At 42.4% G+C, this 19303-nt stretch overlaps 2 protein-coding genes across 2 annotated transcripts; one reads left to right on the top strand and one right to left on the bottom strand.

Annotated features, from left to right (window-relative positions):
• Positions 1 to 1572: 1572 nt before the first annotated feature.
• On the bottom strand, positions 1573 to 1989 carry LOC138870822 (uncharacterized mitochondrial protein AtMg00860-like). The gene has a single exon (XM_070148663.1). It carries the CDS (start codon positions 1987 to 1989, stop codon positions 1573 to 1575), a length of 417 nt encoding a protein of 138 aa, XP_070004764.1.
• Positions 1990 to 2001: 12 nt separating this feature from the next.
• Positions 2002 to 7543, top strand: LOC138870821 (uncharacterized). Its single transcript, XM_070148662.1, has 3 exons — positions 2002 to 2005; positions 6726 to 7283; positions 7425 to 7543. Exons 1-3 carry the CDS (start codon positions 2002 to 2004, stop codon positions 7541 to 7543), a joined length of 681 nt encoding a protein of 226 aa, XP_070004763.1.
• Positions 7544 to 19303: the final 11760 nt, after the last annotated feature.

Genomic DNA, 19303 nt, shown 5'->3' with positions numbered 1-19303 from the left:
TGTGGGCTCAACTTGCCCTTCTTTCCAAACCTCATCACACCCTTCATGGGCGAAACTCTGAGTAGAACCTTCTCACCCACCATGTATGTAATATCATGAACCTTCCTATCAGCATAACTCTTTCTCCAAGGCATCCCGAACCAGATCAATGCCCAACAACCTAGCCTCCCCCCAGCTCAAACCAACCTACTGAAGACAAATATCGCCTCTTATATAAGGCCTCATAAGTAGCTATCTGAATACTTGATTGGTAGCTATTGTAGGCAAACTCTGCAAGCGGCAAGAACTGATCACAAGAACCCTAAAATCCATAACACAGGTGCGTAGCATATCCTTCAAGATCTAAATAGTACGCTCAGACTATCAATCTATCTGGAGGTGAAATGTTGTACTCAACTCAACCCGTATGCCAAACTCTCGTTGTACTGCTATTCAAAACTGCGATATGAACAGCGTACCTCAAGAAAAAATAACGGACACCAACACTCCATGAAGATGAACAATCTCACTGATATAGATCTGATCCAGCCACTCTGAAGGATAGGTAGCCACAACCGGAATGAAATGTGCATAGTTGGTCAGTCTATGCACAATAACCCACACTACATCGAATTTTTTCAAAGTCTGTGGGAGCCCAACAATGAAATCCATGGTAACTCCCTCTCGCTTCCACTCTGGAATCTCAAGTATTTGAAGTAAATCGCCCGGTCACTGATGCTCGTACTTCACCTGCTGATAGTTCAAGCACTGAGCAACATACTCTACTCTATCTTTCTTCATTCTTATTCACCAATAGTGCTGCCTCAAATTCTGATACATCTAAGCGGCATCCGGATGAATGGAATATTGCAAACTGTGGGCCTTTTCAAGATTCAAATCATGTAACTCATCCACATTAGGCACACAAATCTGACCCTGCATTCGCAACACTCCATAATCTTCAATAGAAACCTCTTTGACATCATTGTGCTACATCTTGTCCTTAAGGACAAGAAAATGGAGGGGGGGTCATCATATTGACTCACTCATACAAAGAAGACAGAAAAACCACGCAAGTAAGAAACTGGCTAGACTCCAAAACATCTAACCTCACAAACTAATTGGCCAAAACCTAAATATCCAATTCTGGCGGCTCCTCACCAACTAGAATATATGAAAGGCTACCCATACTCTCAACATTTCTACTCAAGGCATAAGCTACCACATTGGCCTTCCCAAGATGATACAAAATGGTGATATCATATCTTACTACCTCCGCTGCCTCAAATTTAAATCCTTTTGCTTAAACAAGTGTTGTAGACTCCGATGATCTATAAATACATCACAAGACACACCGTAGAGGTAATTCCTCCAAATCTTCAATGCGTGAATAATAACTTCCAATTCTTGATCATTAATGAGGTAGTTCTTCTCATGAGGCTTCAACTAGCTGGAAGCATAAGCAATAACCCTACCCTCCTGCATCAAGACACACCCAATATCAATCCGAGAAGCATCACCATAAACCATATATTAACCCGATGCTGAAGGCAAAACTAGAACTGGAGTTATAGTAAAGGCAGTCTTGAGCTTCTAAAAGCTCTCCTTACACTCATCGGACCACCTGAATGGAGCACCCTTCTGATTCAATCGTGTCAAATATGCAGCAATGGAGGAGAAACCCTCCACAAAACGACAATAATATCCTGCCAAACCAAGAAAACTCTGAATCTCAGTAGCTGAAGATGGTTTGAGCCAACTCTGAACTGCCTCAATCTTCTTCGGATCCTTCTTGATCCCCTCACTAGACACCACGTGCCCCAAGAATGATAAAGAATCAAGACAAAAGTCACACTTCGAGAATTTAGCATATAACTTCTTCTCCCTCAACGTGTGGAGTACAATCCTCAAATGTTGCTCATAATCCTCCTGTTTGTGTGAGTACACTAGTATATCATGAATGATTACTATGACAAAAGAATGAAGATATGGCTGGAATACAATGTCCATCAATGCGCGATAATGGGTACTGGTTCTTAATTGTAACTTTGTTCAATTGTCTGTAATTAATGCACATACGTATGGTACCGTCCTTCCTCTTCACAAAAAGAACCGGTGCACCCCAAGGTGACACACTAGGCTGGATGAAACCCTTATTAAGAATCTCTTGAAGCCACTCCTTCATTTTCTTCAACTATGCTGGTGCCATACGATACAGAGGAATAGAGATGGGTCGAGTGCCCGACACCAGATCAATACCAAAATCAATGTCCCTGCCGGGCAGCATGCCCGACAGGTTTGCAGGAAACACATCCGGAAAGTCTCTCACTATTGGGACGCACTCAATGGCAGGAGTATTCTCACTAACATCCCTCACAAAGGTCAAATATGCCTGGCATTTCTTCTCAAACATCCGTAGAGCCTTCAAATATGAAATCACCCTACTAGGAAAATAATCCAAGGAACCTCTACACTCAACACTAGTCAATCTCGACATAACCAACATCACGATCTTAGCGTGAAAATCCAGAATAATGTGACATGATGACAACTAATCCATGCCTAAAATCACATCGAATTCAACCATGCTAAGCAATAAAAGATCAACTCTCATGTCTAATCCCCTAATAGTCACCACACACGACCGATGCATACGGTCCACAATAATAGAATCACCCACCGATGTAGATACATAAACATGCATAACTAAAGAATCACGGGGCATATACAAATAACGAGCAAAGTATGGTGATACCTATGAATAAGTGGAACTAGGATCAAATAATACTAAAGCCTCCTTGTGGCATACTGAAATGATACTTGTGATCACGACATCAGAAACAATTGTCTCTGGTCTGGTCAGAAATGCATAGCAACGGGTCTGGCCAGCACCTGATCGACCTACTGTAATGGAACTGGCCTCCAGATGAGGAACTACTAAAGCCACCTCAACTACGAGACTTCTTGGCCTCCCATTCCTCATGCTCCTGCATGTGAACTAGCTCTAAGCGTCTAGCAATATCGACAATCTCATCAAACTTGCACCGTCACAACCTCTCGAGCCATAATGAAGTGTAATCTATAGTTGAGGCCATTAATGAATCTCTTAATCTTCTCCCTCTTAGTAGGAACCAACCATACTGCATGACTAGCCAACTCTAAAACCTCATCTCATACTAAGTTACGGTCATACCCTACTGGCTTAGCTGCTCAATTTGCCTACGCAACTCCTCTATGCGAGTCTGTGGGACAAACTTATCTAAGAAGAGGACTGAGAAATCATGTTATGTAAGTGGCGCTGCATCAGCTAGCCTACTCAACTCATAAGCCTGCCACCATCAGTAAGCTGCCCCTGTTGGCTAAAATGTAGTAAATGAAACATAATTGGTGTCCAAAACACCCGATGTGTGAAGAATCCTCTAACATCACTCTATAAAATTCTAAGCATCCTCCAACTCTGCTCTACTAAACTTTGGGGGTTAAGCCCCCCAAACCGCTCCAATATCTTCTACTCATCATCACTCATATGGGCAATCTCGGCCTAAGTGGCAACAATCAGCTGAACTGGCAATACACCCTGTAACGACCTGGCCAGTCGATTTAAGAATTAATATCCCAATCCCCTATTAACTGCTCTCCCCATATTTGTTTATGCTATTGTGAGTTGCTAGGAGGATTCATTTTGAGTTTCAGAGAGTTTTGGGACACTTAGTCCCTAAATGAGAGCTTAAGCTTTAGAATTTGAACCATAGTCAGGCAGTGTGAAGACGGCCTTGGAATAGAATTCCGTCGATTCCATTAGCTCCTTTGGGTGATTTCAGGCTTAGGGGCATGTTCGGATTGTGTTTTGGAGGCCCGTAGCTTATTTAGTCTTGAAATGCCGAAAGTTGAATTTTTGAAGTTTCCAGATCGATAGTGAGATTTTGATATCAGGGTCGGAATCCGATTCCAAAAGTTGGAATATCTCTGTGGTGTTGAATATGACTTGTGTGAATAATTTGGGGTCAATCGGACTTGGTTTGGTTGGTTTCGGCATCAGTTGTAGGATTCTTGAAGTTTCAAGTTCTTTAGGTTTGGATTGGAGGGTGATTCGTGGTTTTAGCGTTGTTTGATGTGATTTGAGAGTTGAACTAAGTTTCTATGATGTATTAGGATTGGTTGGCATGTTTGTTTGAGGTCCCTAGGGCCTCGGGTGAGTTTCGGATGCTTAACGGATTGGAATTTGGACTTAGGCTATTTCTCAGGTGTTGTTTCTGGTATTTTTGCACCTACGGTGAGGAGACCGCAGATGCGGCCTGTAGATGTGAAAAGGTTGGTTGCATGTACGATTGGGCAGTGTTGGCCAGTGACTACGGATGCGATTATATGGCCGCAGAAGCGGACCGCATCTGCGGAGAAAGGAGCGCAGGTGCGGAGCAAGAGCTGTAGGAGCGCAAGATCGAATTGGAGCTCGGTAGAGGGCGATTTCTGGAGAGATTTTGAAATAGGAAGATTGGGTATGAATCCTAACTCTAATTTGGTTCTAATACATTAATCTATTGTTAGTTTTATCATTTAATTTTGGGATTTGGATGAAAAAAATTGGGGAAAAGTTGAGAAAAGTTCTTAGGCCTAATTTTGGGATTTTGATCAAGGTTTTGGTATCGGATTTGAGTGATTTTGGTATGGTTAGACTCATGAGGATGTTCATAATTTATGTTACCTGATTCTGAGACGTGGGCCAGGGGAGGAATTTTGGGCGTTTTTCTATTTTCTTACCTTAGATACGATTCCTTTAGCTAAATTCGTTGCTTGTTGTTATATTTACATTATGAAATTTATTTGATTCGATTTTGGCCACTCGGAGTTGGATACTCGTGGCAAGAGCGTGGTTTCAGATTGATTTTGAGCTGGTTCGAGGTAAGTGGCTTGCCTAACCTTGTGTGGGGGAACTCCCCTTAGGATTTGATATTGTTGTTATATGAGTGCCGTGTAGGTGAGGTGACTATTGCATACATGTGCTAATTGTTGAAAACCCCCCGTTTTCATTAAGTAAATATTTATGTTTTCTTGTAATTGAGCAAAAATTGTACTCGAAGCCTCTTGTTTAGTTTAGGAAAAGCATGCTTATGTGATTTAATTGTCTTACATGCCTCAATTGCTTACGTGTACTCTATGCAACATGTTTAGAGTAGAATTTCCTATTTAATTCTTGAATAGAACTGCAAATTCTTTCTTGAGACTGTTGTGTGTTTAGTTTGGGACTACGAGACGATTTCCTAGGAGATCCCCCTGCATGTTTATTTTGGGACTACAGGTCGGTACTCTAGGAGATCTCCCTGCACTTTTACGTTTGGGACTACGGGACGACACCCGTGATATTCCCATATACTGGATATTTACTTTGGGACTACGGATTGGTATTCCGGGAGTTTCCCCTGCATATTTATGATTCGGACTATGGAACGATATCCCGGGAGATCCTATGTACATTTATGTTTGGGACTACAGGACGATATCCTGGAAGATCCCATGTTGCTATCTCTGTGTACTGAGTGTATTCTGTCTGTGATTTTACTCTTTATCGACTGTTAGTGTTTTTAATTATACTGTCGCACTTTATACTATTTTACCTTGTCTTATATATATATATATATATATATATATAACCAGTAAGGCCCTGACCTTCATCGTCACTACACAACCTTAGGTTAGGCTTGGCACTTACTGGGTACCGCTGTGGTGTACTCATGCCCTTTTCTGTATGTGTTTTTAGTGTGCAGATTCAGGTTCTTCTTCTCAGCCATTATATCAGTGAGGCAGGCGACATTAGAGACTTTAAGGTATATCTACTGCGTCCGCAGACCTAGAAGTCCCTCTCTATTCTTTCCTACAGCTTTAGACTTCCTGTATTTTCTTTTGATTAGACATTCTGGAGTTTGAACACTATGTAATATCTATAGCTTGTAATTTCATGAGATTCCGGGTTTTGGCAGTTGATTTGGTTTTGAAAGTGAGTATTTGTATATGCCTAGCGGCATCGTAAATGCTTTTATTATATTTTATCCGCATTGTTGCTAGTTTCGTATTTCGTTTTCTTTTTTCGCAACTTGTTAGGCTTACCTAGTCGTAGAGACTAGGTGCCATCACGACAGTTCATAGAGGGTGAAATTGGGTCGTGACAAGTTGGTATTAGAGCTCTAGGTTCATAGGAGTCATGAATCACAAGCCGGTTTATTAGAGTGTTGCGGATCTGTACGGAGACGTCTGTACTTATCTATGAGGGGCTATATAACTGATAGGAAAATTCCACTTCATTTGATTTCCTTATCGTGCGAGATTTTGACATCACAATTCAAAACTTCTATCTTCTATTCTCTCACTGATGGTGAGGACACGTGCTACCGGAGATGACCAGGCACCCGCATCCCCTACTAGAGCCGCCAGAGGTCGGGGTCGGGGTAGAGGCCGAGGACGCACATGTGGTGCAGCCAGAGCACCCGCGTAAGCTACCACAGAGGAGCCACTAGAAGCTCCAGCCGGAGTTCAGGCACCTAATACGCCTACTGCTACTACTATTCCAGCTCTTCAGGAGACCCTTGCATAGTTCGTGAGCATGTACACCACTCTAGCTCAAGCAAGGTTGATTCCCCCTGCTGCAGCCACATCCCAGGCCGAGGGAGGAGCATAGACTCCCACCACCCGCACCCCAAAGCAGTGGGTCCAGGTTGATCAGATCCTAGAGGTTATACCGTGACTGCCTGTAGCCCCAGTTCAGCCCGAGGATGGGACAGCAGCCTCAGAGGATGAGCAACAGAGGCTTGAGAGGTTCAAGAGGTACAAGCCTCCTCTATTTAGTGGTCTAGCATCAGATGAAGCTCTGAGCTTTCAGGAGGAGTGCTACCATATCCTTCGCACTGTGGGTATATCAAGATCGAGTGGGGTTTCTTTCACTACCTTCCAGCTTCGAGGAGCAGCCTATCAGTGGTGGCGTACTTATGAGTTGGACAGTCCAGCTGAGGCAGCTTCCCTTACATGGACCCAGTTTTCATATTTGTTTTTGAGGGGGTATCTTCCTCAGAGCCTCAAGGACGCATGGCGTGCAGATTTTGAGCATTTACCCCAAGGTACTATGACTGTTTCGGAGTATGCTGTCTGTTTCACTGACTTGGCTAAGCATGCACCAGCCTTGGTTTCTACAGTTCGTGAGAGAGTTCGCCGGTTTATTGAGGGGCTCATTCCCAGCATCAGGTCTAACATGGTTCGGGAGTTGGAGATGGATATTTCTTATCAGCAGGTGGTGAGAATTGCTAGGAGAGTAGAGGGTATGCATGCTTGGGATAGAAAGGAGAGGGAGGCCAAGAGGTCTCGAGAGTCGAGCCATTATTTTTATGCCCGTGCCCCAGCTGTAGTTCGTCATGGTAGGGGTTATATGAGTAGCCCTATTCATTTAGCTCTTCCAGCAGCCAGTGGTGTTCCAGCTCCTCCTAGACCTCAGGAGCCTTATTATGCACCTCCAATATCTAGTGCGCCTCCTGTATGGGGTGCTTTCAATGGTCAGTCCAGCAAACCTGGATCGAGCTAGTCGTAGCCGCCACATCCTTCCAAAGCTTGTTTTGAGTGTGGTGACACACGGCATATGGTGAGGGATTGCCCTAGACTTAGGAGGGGTGCACCTCCACAGACTTCTCAATCACAGCATGCCCCGTAGAGTTCTTAGGCTATGATTACAACACCAGTTGCTACCCCACCTGCTCAGCCAGCTAGAGGTGGAGGTCGGGGAGGCAGAGGTCGCCCTAGAAGGGGAGACCAGGCCATATACTTTGCCCTTCCTGCTCGTACTGAGGTTGTCTCCTCCAATTCTATCATCACAGGTATTGTCCTGGTTTGTCATAGAGATGCATCTATTTTACTCGATCTAGGCTCCACTTATTCTTATGTGTCCTCTTATTTTGCCCCATATTTGGGCGTATCTCGGAATTCTTTGAGTTTCCCTGTTTAAGTTTCTACTCCTGTGGGGGATTCTCTTGTTTTGGACCGCGTTTATCGGTCGTGTTTGATTGCTCTTAGTGGTTTTGAGACCAGAGCCGATTTATTATTGCTTAGCATGGTAGATTTTGATGTTATCTTGGGCATGGACTGGTTGTCACCCCATTATTCTATTCTTGATCATCACACCAAAACCGTGATATTGGCTATGTCAGGTGTATCGTGAGTAGAGTGGAGGGGAACCTTAGATCACACTCCCAGTAGAGTTATTTCATCTCTTAAGGCTCAACGAATGGTTGAGAAGGGGTGTGACACCTATCTAGCTTATGTGAGAGATGTCAGTATCGATATCCCTACAATTGATTCAGTCCCAGTAGTACAAGATTTCCCTGATGTGTTTCGAGCTGATCTTCCGAGTATGCCACCCAACGGAGATATTAATTTCGGCATTGATTTGTTGTCGGGCACTCAGCCCATTTCTATTCTTCCTTATTGTATGGCTCCTCCTGAGTTGAAGGAGTTGAAGAATCAATTATAGAAATTTCTTGATAAGGGTTTTATTCGGCCCAGTGTATCACCTTGGGGTGCTCATGTCTTGTTTGTGAAGAAAAAGGATGGTTTTATGCGCATGTGCATTGATTATCGCCAATTGAATAAAGTTACAGTGAAGAACCGATATCCTTTGCCTTGTATTAATGATCTGTTTGACCAGTTACAGGGTGCATGAGTGTTTTCTAAGATTGACTTGCATTCAGGTTACCATCAATTGAAGATTTGGGAGCCAGATATCCCAAAGACTGCTTTTGGAACTCGGTATGGTCATTACGAATTCCTTGTTATGTCATTTGGGCTGACCAATGCCCCAACAACATTTATGCATTTGATGCACGACCATATCTTGACTCGTTCGTCATTATCTTTATTGATGATATTCTGGTATACTCCCAGAGTACGGGAAGATCATGAGCAACACCTGAGGACAGTGCTTCAGACTTTGAGAGAAAAGAAATTATATGCAAAGTTCTCGAAATGTAAGTTCTGGTTGGATTCCGTGGTATTCTTAGGTCACGTGGTATCGAATGAGGGGATAAAGGCAGATCCGAAGAAAGTAGAAGCAGTGTAGGGTTGGCCCAGACCATCCTCAGCTATAGAGATCTGCAATTTTCTTGGCTTGGTGGGTTATTACCGTCGATTTGTTGAGGGATTTTTATCTATTATAGCACCTATGACCAGGCGGACCCAGAAGGGTGCTCCGTTCCAGTGGATGGAAGAGTGTGAGGAGAGCTTCCAGAAGCTCAAGACAGCTTCGACTACAACCCTAGTATTGATATTGCCTACAGGTTTGAGGTCCTATACTGTCTATTGTGATGCCTCGAGGATTGGCCTTAGAGCGGTATTGATGTAAGATGGTAGGGTGATTGCCTATGCATCCAGATAGTTGAAGGTACATGAGAAGAATTATCCTGTCCATGACATCGAGTTAGCTGCTATTGTTCACGCGTTGAAGATCTGGCATCTTTATTTGTACGATATTCCTTGTGAGATTTATACTGATCACCAAAGTTCGCAGCATCTGTTCAAGCAGAAGGATCTTAATTTGCGCCAGAAGAGGTGTTTAGAGCTGCTGAAGGACTATGATATCACTATCTTGTATCACCCGGGTAAGGCCAATGTGGTGGCCGATGCAGTGAGTCCCCGAGCGGAGAGTTTGGGGAGTTTGGCTTGTTTACCAGCAGCACAGAGGCCCATGGCGATGGATGTTCAGGACTTAGCCAGCCAGTTTGTGAGATTGGATCTTTCGGAGCCCAGTCGGGTTCTATCTTGCGTGATTTCTCGGTCTTCCTTGTTTGGGGAGTGAGTCCTCGAGCGGAGAGTTTGGGGAGTTTGGCTTATTTACCAGCAGCGGAGAGGCCCATGGTGATGGATGTTCAGGCCTTAGCCAGCCAGTTTGTGAGATTGGATCTTTCGAAGCCCAGTCGGGTTCTAGCTTGCGTGATTTATCGGTCTTCTTTGTTTGATCGTATCAGAGAGCATCAGTATGATGACTCTCATTTGCCCGTCCTTAAGGATAAGGTTCTACATGGTGATTCCAAAGATGTGACCATTGGTGATGACGGGGTATTTAGGATGCAGAGTCGGATATGTGTACCCAATGTTGATGGGCTATGGGAGTTGATTCTAGAGGAGGCCCATAGTTCGCGGTATTCCATCCATCCGGGTGCCGCAAAGATGTACTAGGATTTGAGAGAGCACTATTGGTGGCAGCAGATGAAGAAAGATATAGTTGGGTTTGTAGCTTGGTGCCTCAATTGTCAGCAGGTAAAGTATGAGCACCAGAGGCCGGGTGGTTTGCTTCAGCAGATAGAGATTTCGGAGTGGAAGTGGGAGCGGATCACCATGGACTTTGTAGTTGGACTCCCACGGACTTTGAGGAAGTTCGATGCCATTTGGGTGATTGTGGATCGGCTGACCAAGTCCGCGCATTTCATTCCTGTGTGTACTACCTATTCTTCGAAGCGGTTGACAGAGATTTATATCCGGGAGATTGTTCGTCTGCATGGTATTCCAGTTTCCATCATTTCAGATAGAGGTACTCAGTTCACATCACGGTTCTGGAGGGCCGTACAACATAAGCTGGGTACTCGGGTGGAGTTGAGCACAGCATTTCACCCCCAGACAGGCGGACAACCCGAGTGCAGTATTCAGATTATTGGGGATATGCTCCATGCGTGTGTGATGGAGTTTGGAGGTTCTTGGGAACAGTTTTTTCCACTGGTGGAGTTTGCCTACAATAACATTTATCAGTCCAGCATTCAGATGACACCGTATGAGGCCTTGTATGGTAGGCGGTGTAGATCTCTGGTGGGTTGGTTCGAGCCATGTGAGGCTAGATTATTGGGCACAGACTTGGTTTAGGACGCTTTGGAGAAGGTTAAGGTGATCTAGGATAGACTCCGCACAGCCTAGTCCAAACAGAAGAGTTATGCGGACCGGAAGGTTCGTGATGTTTCCTATATGGTTGGAGAGCGGGTTTTACTTTGGGTTTCGCCTATGAAGGGTGTTATGAGATTTGGGAAGAAGGGGAAATTGAGTTCGAGGTTCATTGGTCCTTTTGAGGTATTGCGACGTGTTGGGGAGGTTGCTTATGAGCTTGCCTTACCTCCTAGATTGGCAGGAGTTCATCCGGTATTTCATGTTTCGATGCTCCGGAAGTATCACAGTGATCCGTCACACATGTTGGATTTCAGTTCAGTCCAGTTGGACTAGGATCTATCTTCTGTTGAGAAGCCAGTGGCGATATTGGACAAGTAGGTTCGAAAGCTGAAGTCAAAGAACATTGCACCAGTGAAGGTTCAGTGGCAGGGTCCGCCAGTCGAAGAGGCGACCTGGGAGGCCGAGCAGGATATGCGCAGCCGTTACCCTCATCTTTTCACTACTTCAGGTATGTCTATATGCTCGTTCGAGGACGAAGGAATGTTTTAAGAGGGGGAGGATGTAACGACCCGACTGGTTGTTTTAAGAACTAATGCCCTGCTCTCCTATTAACTGCTCTGCCCGTATTTGTTTCTGCTATTTTGAGTTGCTGGGAGGATTCGTTTTGAGTTTCAGAGTGTTTTGGGACACTTAGTCCCTAAATGAGAGCTTAAGCTTTAGAATTTGGACCGTAGTCGGAGCAGTGCAAAGACGGCCTCGAAATGGAATTCCGTTGATTCTGTTAGATCTGTTGGGTGATTTTGGGTTTAGGGGCGTGTTCGGATTGTGTTTTGGACACCCGTAGATTATTTAGGCTTGAAATGCCGAAAGTTAAATTTTTGAAGTTTCCGGATCGATAGTGAGATTTTGATATCGGGATCGGAATCCGGTTCCGAAAGTTGGAATAGCTCTGTTGTGTTGAATGTGACTTATGTGCAAAATTTGGGGTCAATAGGACTTGGTTTGGTTTGTTTCGGCATCGGTTGTAGGATTCTTGAAGTTTCAAGTTCTTTATGTTTGGATTGGAGGGTGATTCGTGGTTTTTGAATTGTTTGATGTGATTTGAGGGTTGGTCTAAGTTCCTATGTTGTTTTAAGATTGGTTGTCACGTTTGGTTGAGGTCTCGGGGGCCTCGGGTGATTTTCAGATGCTTAACGGATTGGAATTTGGACTTAGGCTATTTTCTGAGGTGCTGCAATTGGTATTTTTGCACCTGCGGTGAGGAGCCCGCAGGTGCGGCTTGCAGATGTGAGAAAGTTGGTCGCAGGTGCGATTTGGGCACTGTTGGCCAGTGACCGCGATGCGGTTATAGGGTCACAAAAGTGGACCGCATCTGCGGAGAAAGGAGCGCAAGTGTGGTTTCTGGTCGTTTAATGAAAATCTGCAGGTGCAAAGTAGGAGCGGCAGAAGCGGGACCGTAGGTGTAGTCAACCCCTCGCAGAAGCGGATTTCGCTGGTAGAAAAAGAGAAAATCGAGGGTTTGAGTGCATAACTTGGAAAAATCGAATTGGAGCTCGGTAGAGGGCGATTTCTGGAGAGATTTTGAAGGAGGAAGATTTGGTAATGAATCCTAACTCTAATTTGGTTCTAATACATTAATCTATTGTTATTTTTATCATTTAATTTCGGGATTTAGATGAAAAAAATTGGGGAAAAGTTGAGAAAAGTTCTTAGACCTAATTTTGGGATTTTGATCGAGGTTTTGGTATCGGATTTGAGTGATTTGGTATTGTTAGACTCGTGAGTGAATGCGTGTTCATAATTTGTGATTTTTACTCGATTATGAGACGTGGGCCCGGGGAGGAGTTTTGGGCGTTTTTCTATTTTCTTACCTTAGCTTCGATTCCTTTAGCTAAATTCGTTGTTTGTAGTTATATTTACATTATGAAATTTATTTGATAAGATTTGGGCCACTCGAAGTTGGATACTCGTGGCAAGAGCGTGGTTTTAGATTGATTTTGAGCTGGTTCGGGATAAGTGGCTTGCCTAACCTTGTATATATATATAACCAGTAGGGCCCTGACCTTCCTCATCACTACCCGACCAAGGTTAGGCTTGGCACTTACTGGGTACTGCTGTGGTATACTCATGCCCTTTCCTGCACATATTTTTCGTGTGCAGGTCCAGGTTCTTGTTCTCAACCGTTCGATCAGTGAGGCAGGCGATATCAGAGATTCTTTTTGATTAGACATTCTGGAGTTATAACACTATGTAGTATCTATAGCTTGTGATTTCATGAGATTTCGGGTTTTGGGAGTTCATTTGGTTTTAAGAGTGAGTATTTGTATATGCCGAGCGACATCTTAATCGCTTTTATTATGTTTTATCCGTAGTTGTTGCTAGTTTTGTATTTCGTTTCCTTTTTCCACAATTTGTTAGGTTTACCTAGTCGTAGAGACTAGGTGCTGTCACGACAGTTCACAGAGGGCGAACTTGGGTCGTGACACACCCGGTGTCTGGTGACCCTGAGCTAGCTGCTCTAGAGTACGGGCAGAAGGAGTCTGGGCACCTCTCTCGGCCTGTGATGTGGCTGGTGCAGTTGGAACTGAGAGTGCCTGACCAAGGCTTGTGCATATAGACAAAATCTAGGCTAAGATCTTCTGAAGTCCAGGAATCACAATGGGCACTACCGGTGCCTGAGCTGGTGACTAGTCAAAGATAGTATAGTAAAATATCGTCTCCATAGGGATTGGATTTAAATAATGTTCAAGTAATTTATGGGTTAAATGCCATTCGGGATGTTCAACACTTTGGTTTGGGATGAGTACAGACTACAATTAACTATTAAAAGTAAAATAATTGACAATTGATCATGAAAAACTAGAAGCTAGCAGAATTAGGTTGTTATCAATATGACGGATAAGGGTCATGACATGTGCAAGATTATTATCCTGGAATTGACACTATTTAATTTCACTATTAATGATCTATTGATTCTCTCGAATTTAACAGGTTATTATCCTATTATTCTGACTCAGGTTCCTCTCTCGATTAAACCTAAACCGTTCAAATAAGCTAATATAAAGTGTGGTGAAACTTGCAAGAATCTATTGGTAAGAATGGTCTAGTAGAAACTTCTCTCGAATATTTCTCAATCTTAATTCAATAGGTAGATCACAAAGCCCTTTCGATTATTTTAAAGAAGTAACAAAATAAATTAAGGCATGCTTCGCAACAATATTCAATATTATGCTCCTCTTCTGATTAAACACGATAATGAATAAAATTACAACTAGAGTTAAAGCTCTTCCAATAAATTCAAGCAATCAAATAATAATCAAATCCATAGATAACAATCAAGTCGCAAACTTATGTCAATCCCTAAGGGAAACTACTTCATAATCATGTAGAAAGTCATCACAAATAGAGTTAAAGAAAAAGAAAACATCAACCCAACGTTACAATCCAAACTCCCGTATTGAATTGATGGAAAGATGATGAAATTTTGTGTCTTGAAGCATCCAATGTTATCTCAAAGCTCCCAAGGTCAAAAGTCATCTAAAAATCGTGTTTTTGATTTATTTATACCATGTAGGAATGAGACCGGATGAAACTATCCTCTCCAAGCCAAAGTGGGACAACACCCTAAGAAAATTACACAGGTGTGGTGTGCCTCGTGTTGCCCATGTGCCGCACCAGTGGGAAAGTTTAGAGAACAGGTTTCTTTTCACTCTGCAGGAATTTTGCACTAGCACCTTGTGCCCCACGGCGCGGTAGTCTATTTTTTCCATAATAATTTTATTCTTAATTTTTAACATCCAGACATGGTTCTCAAGCCCCGAACACGATCCCAACTTAATTCTTTAAGATTCTACTTAGACTTCAAAGCTCCAAATTATCCATTTTAGCTTCAAACTTGATTTTTCACTCAAAATCACATCCTATACGACATAACATACGTAATAAGTACAAAGTACTAACAATTAGGATTAAATACATTCAAAATGTAGTAATTAGAGTCATAATATAGCTAAAGCATGAATTCCTAGCCTACCATCAGCTGGTCCTACCGACTCAACCATGTATGGTACCTGATCTTGAGCTACAACAACTAGCAGCTCCACAGGTGATGCTCTGGCTGTAGTACGAGCAATACATCGGCCTTTACCGTGGCCCCGGCCTCTCATGGCCCTATCCGGTGGTAATTGTGGCCGACGCTTGATCCAGTTACATGTGTCCTCACCATTTGTGAGAGAATAAAAGAGTTAAATTCATATTTTGGAATTATCAAATTCACATGACTACAATAAAAGAAAGTGAAGTTTCCTAATTGTTCGGTAGCCTCTTGAAGATAAGTATAGACGTCTCTGTACCGATCCGCAAGACTCTACTAAACTTTTCATGACTCAAAATCCCTACCCATCATGATGGCGCCTAAAAACACCAGATAGGCAAGCCGAATCATAACAATAAAGTACAAAAACAACGGAATTTATAGAAAATAGCATAAGCCTGAAATCTCAATATAGAGAAATACTACTAATACAAGGTAAATCCCCTAGAAACTGGTAAACGGAGTCATGATATCTACATCGGAATACAAGTCTAATAACTAAATAGCAATACTATCTGAATTGAAACAACATTATATAGGAAAAGACAAGTCAAAATGTCGGCCAAGAATGCAGCTCTACCTCGCCTCTCGAAGCTCAGTCCCACAAACAAATCTACTACTGATAGCTGGTCCCCACACATGGATCTGCACAATTAAGTGCAGAGTGTATTATGAGTACAACCGAGCCAATGTACTCAATAAGTATCGTAACTAACCCGTGAGGTAAAAGAGGCAAGAATTACAAATGATACCTGCAATAACCTATACAATTTCATAAATCCAACAAGTGCAGAACAATAATGTGATCATGTATAAAGTACTAAAAGGACTATCTGTGTGTGTACAATCACTTAAAATCTCTAATCAGTCACTAATACAACATATATGATGTTATGCAGATAAATTAGATAATGAACCATGGAAATTGCTAGTAAAGAGGAAATGCAATTCCAAAACAACACTGGACAGACTTTCCTCAACCTTTCCACATCCGTACCAATCCACTGATCAATTTTTGTCAATAACCGTGTGTACACCATGAAGAGAGAAACATGAGAGGGTGACTCTAGGGGAATAGATACATATCATCCACACGCTGCACGGACAAATCACGTGCTAATAGAATCAATCGCACGGACACCTCACGTGCTGCACATATAACTCACGTGCCAATTGAATCAACTGCATGGAAAAACTCACGTGCCAATAATCACAATCTTCCCGGTGTGGTCACAGGCTACCACTCCAACTCATAACACAGAAAAAGCAAATATACGGGAATACATGTACATGATCAATGATTATCAAGTTTCATACTCCTGGACTGGTATAAGTAATATGGAAAAGTGTAAGCAAGTGCAATGTGTGCTATCACAGCGAGATTACATAATTTTCATCAAGAAACAGAAGTTTATCATGTTCAATCGGAAGAATAACCTCAACAAAATCTCAACTACGGTACAATAGCTCATAGAGGGGTACAAATAGGAGAAACATCTCAAATTGAAGCTTAGCAATCATTTCGAGGCATGTCATAGCCTAAGCACTACCCCGAGCATGGAAATAGTACCCCAGTGCATGCATATGGGTTGAACCCCACACATATGCTCCACTCTTAGTACATAGCTATCACAAATAATTCAAGAAACTAGTGCCTCAATAAAGTTTAGGTAAGGTACTTACCTCAAGCAATATAAATCACCCATCTAACAAGTCTTTTCCGTGCATATCAAGCTACGAACGATCCGAATCTATCCAAAGTAACACAATACCATCAATAAAAATCATAGGAAGTGGTTCCAAAAAATAAAACTAAGATCTTTAACTCAAATCAAAAAGTCAACCCAAAAGGTCAATCCGGGGCCCACAACTCAGAACCCAATAAAATTCATAAATTCCGAACACCCATTCAATTACGAGTCCAACCACACCAAAATCACCCGATTCCAATAAAAAATCGACCATCCAATCCCCAAATTTCACTCTCCAATAACACAGTTCAAAAATTCCCAAACTCTAACTTAGATTCATGAAAATTAGGTTTAATAATCAATGATATTTAATATTTATGGACAAAAGTGATAAAAATTACTTACCTCTTCAATCTAGGTGGAAAACTCTCCAAATATTGTCCTAGTCCGAACTCCAAAATCACAAAAGTGAGAAGAAAAGACCAAAACCTCGTCTTAAAAGATCCTGTCCAGCGATCCCGCATATGCGACCCTCAAAGTCGCACCTGCGGGGTCAACCATCACATGTGCAAAATTTCACCGACTTTCCGACCAAGTGCACCTGCGGTAATTGTTCCGCACCTGCGGGAGCACTTTTGCGATGTCTCACCCGCTCCTGCGGTTCACCTATTGCATCTGCAACCAAGGCCAAACCAATCACGCTCCGCATCTACGGACCTCTCATTGCAAAAGTGCACCCGCTTCTGTGGAATGTACGCACATCGGCGGTCTTCCCAGTCTTCACTTCTCTTCGCATCTGTGGCCATCTCACCTCACCTGTGGTGTCACATCTGCGGCTATACCCACCGCAAGTGCGAAAGCACCAATAGCCTGAAACTTCATCCAACACTCAAAGACCAAAACTTATCCAAATTCAATCTGAATCACACCCGAGGCCCCCCGGGACCCAACCAAACATACCAACACGTCCTAAAATATGATACGAACTTAGTAGAAGCCTCAAATCACATCAAATAATATCAAAATCACGAATCGCACCCCATTCAAGCCTAATAAAACTAATGAACTTCTAACTTCTAAAACCAATGCTGAACTATATCAAATCAACTCCGAATGACCTCAAATTTTGCACACTAGTCGCAAATAACACAACAAACTTATTCCAACTCCCGAAACCAAAATTTGAACTCAATATCAATATAGTCTGTCATACCTCCTTTTCCTACCCCGAAGGGAATATAACCGAGTTTTTCTAATTAAAGTGGCAATAATCGAAACAGGATTATTTATTCGATTCATAGTTGCCACTTGGGATAATTTATGGTATCCCAAGTAACCGGTTTAAAATCCCGAATTGAGGAAGATTGACTCTGTTTTACAGTCTGCGAAACACAAAAATTCGGGTAAGGAATTTTGTAAACTCGGAGAAGGTGTTAGGCATTCCCGAGTTATGTGGTTTTAGCACGGTTGCTTTAATCATACATGGCTTATTAAATCGTCTAATTACTTATTTTTAAACCTATGTGCATTTGCCCCCTTAACCGTTTTTAATTACTTGATTTATTCATAATTATGGAGTTATCTTAAAACGATTCATGCGTACGTGTACTCATTTTGTTCGGCACATCAAAAATCATGTCACGCGTACGTGTCCACAATTAATCACGATTTATTATTATTAAGAAAGTTTTACCGAAGTTGCGCGAACGCATACCTCAATTTATATTATGTCGCGCCTAAAGCAAGTTACGATCGAAGTGGTTGTGGAAAAAGTGTAGATTTCCATATGAAGGATTGCTACAAGATCAATTTTATCACTAAGTAATAGAAAAACATTTACAATTTCTCACATAAAATCCACTATTTTACAATTGTGTGTCTAACTATATGTATAAAATGCTACTTATACTAAAACCTTATCGAGGCAGACAATCAGATTTCAAACCAATTAATCAAGAAATGCAACATAAGGTTTATTTGACAAATTCATTATGGCAAAAAGAGACAAAATAGAAACAAATTAGGAGATACAAAGATAACATGAAAACAACAAACCAAACGTGGACTCTGGCCCGTCAACATTGAAAACATTTTAATTAGAGTCCTCATTCATGATCAGCAAATTAATGCCAATAAAATATCTAAGTTAACAGGTCCAACATGGTTTCCTTCTCCTCACATTAACACAAGTAAACAGGTAACTCAATGAAATATTGTTAAGGCTAGTCGAAGTTACAAAATTTGTTTAAGAGCAGAAGAGAATGAACCTTTACAATTGCTTGACTGCTTCTTTCAAAATTAATGAATGAAAAACATAACAAGACTGCTTTGAAGCTCGATTAACAGACGAGGACTCGAATGGAGACGCGACGACATTGGAACCTCGCCGGCGACAGAGGCGCGACAAAAAAACAAGAGAGAGAAGGCTGCGTTCTGGTTGTTGTGGTGGTTGTGAGTGAGTTAAAGAAGCAACAACGGCTGTTTGTTAGCTGTCACTCATCACTACTTGGGAAGAAGAAGGTCGCTAGTTGTTGAAAGGATGGATTTTCGGTAGGTTAGGTGGCTGTTGCTGCCAGTTTTCAGTGAGAGAGACGAGGGAACTAAGAGGGGTCTACTGCGGCTGGTTTGGGTTCTTAGA

This window comes from Nicotiana sylvestris, chromosome 6, assembly GCF_000393655.2.
Source record: "Nicotiana sylvestris chromosome 6, ASM39365v2, whole genome shotgun sequence".
In the NCBI taxonomy this organism is placed as follows: Eukaryota; Viridiplantae; Streptophyta; class Magnoliopsida; order Solanales; family Solanaceae; genus Nicotiana; species Nicotiana sylvestris.
Note: the sequence above shows the minus strand (reverse complement) of the source record. Positions and strands in the feature narration are given on the sequence as shown.

Excerpts from the sequence above, each read along its gene's own strand:
- LOC138870822 (XM_070148663.1), bottom strand. The coding sequence starts at position 1,989 with ATGGACATTGTATTCCAGCCATATCTTCATTCTTTTGTCATAGTAATC.
- LOC138870821 (XM_070148662.1), top strand. Across the intron at positions 7,284-7,424 it reads AATTGCTAGGAGAGTAGAGG|CCAGTGGTGTTCCAGCTCCT; the intron begins GTATGCATGCTT and ends CTCTTCCAGCAG.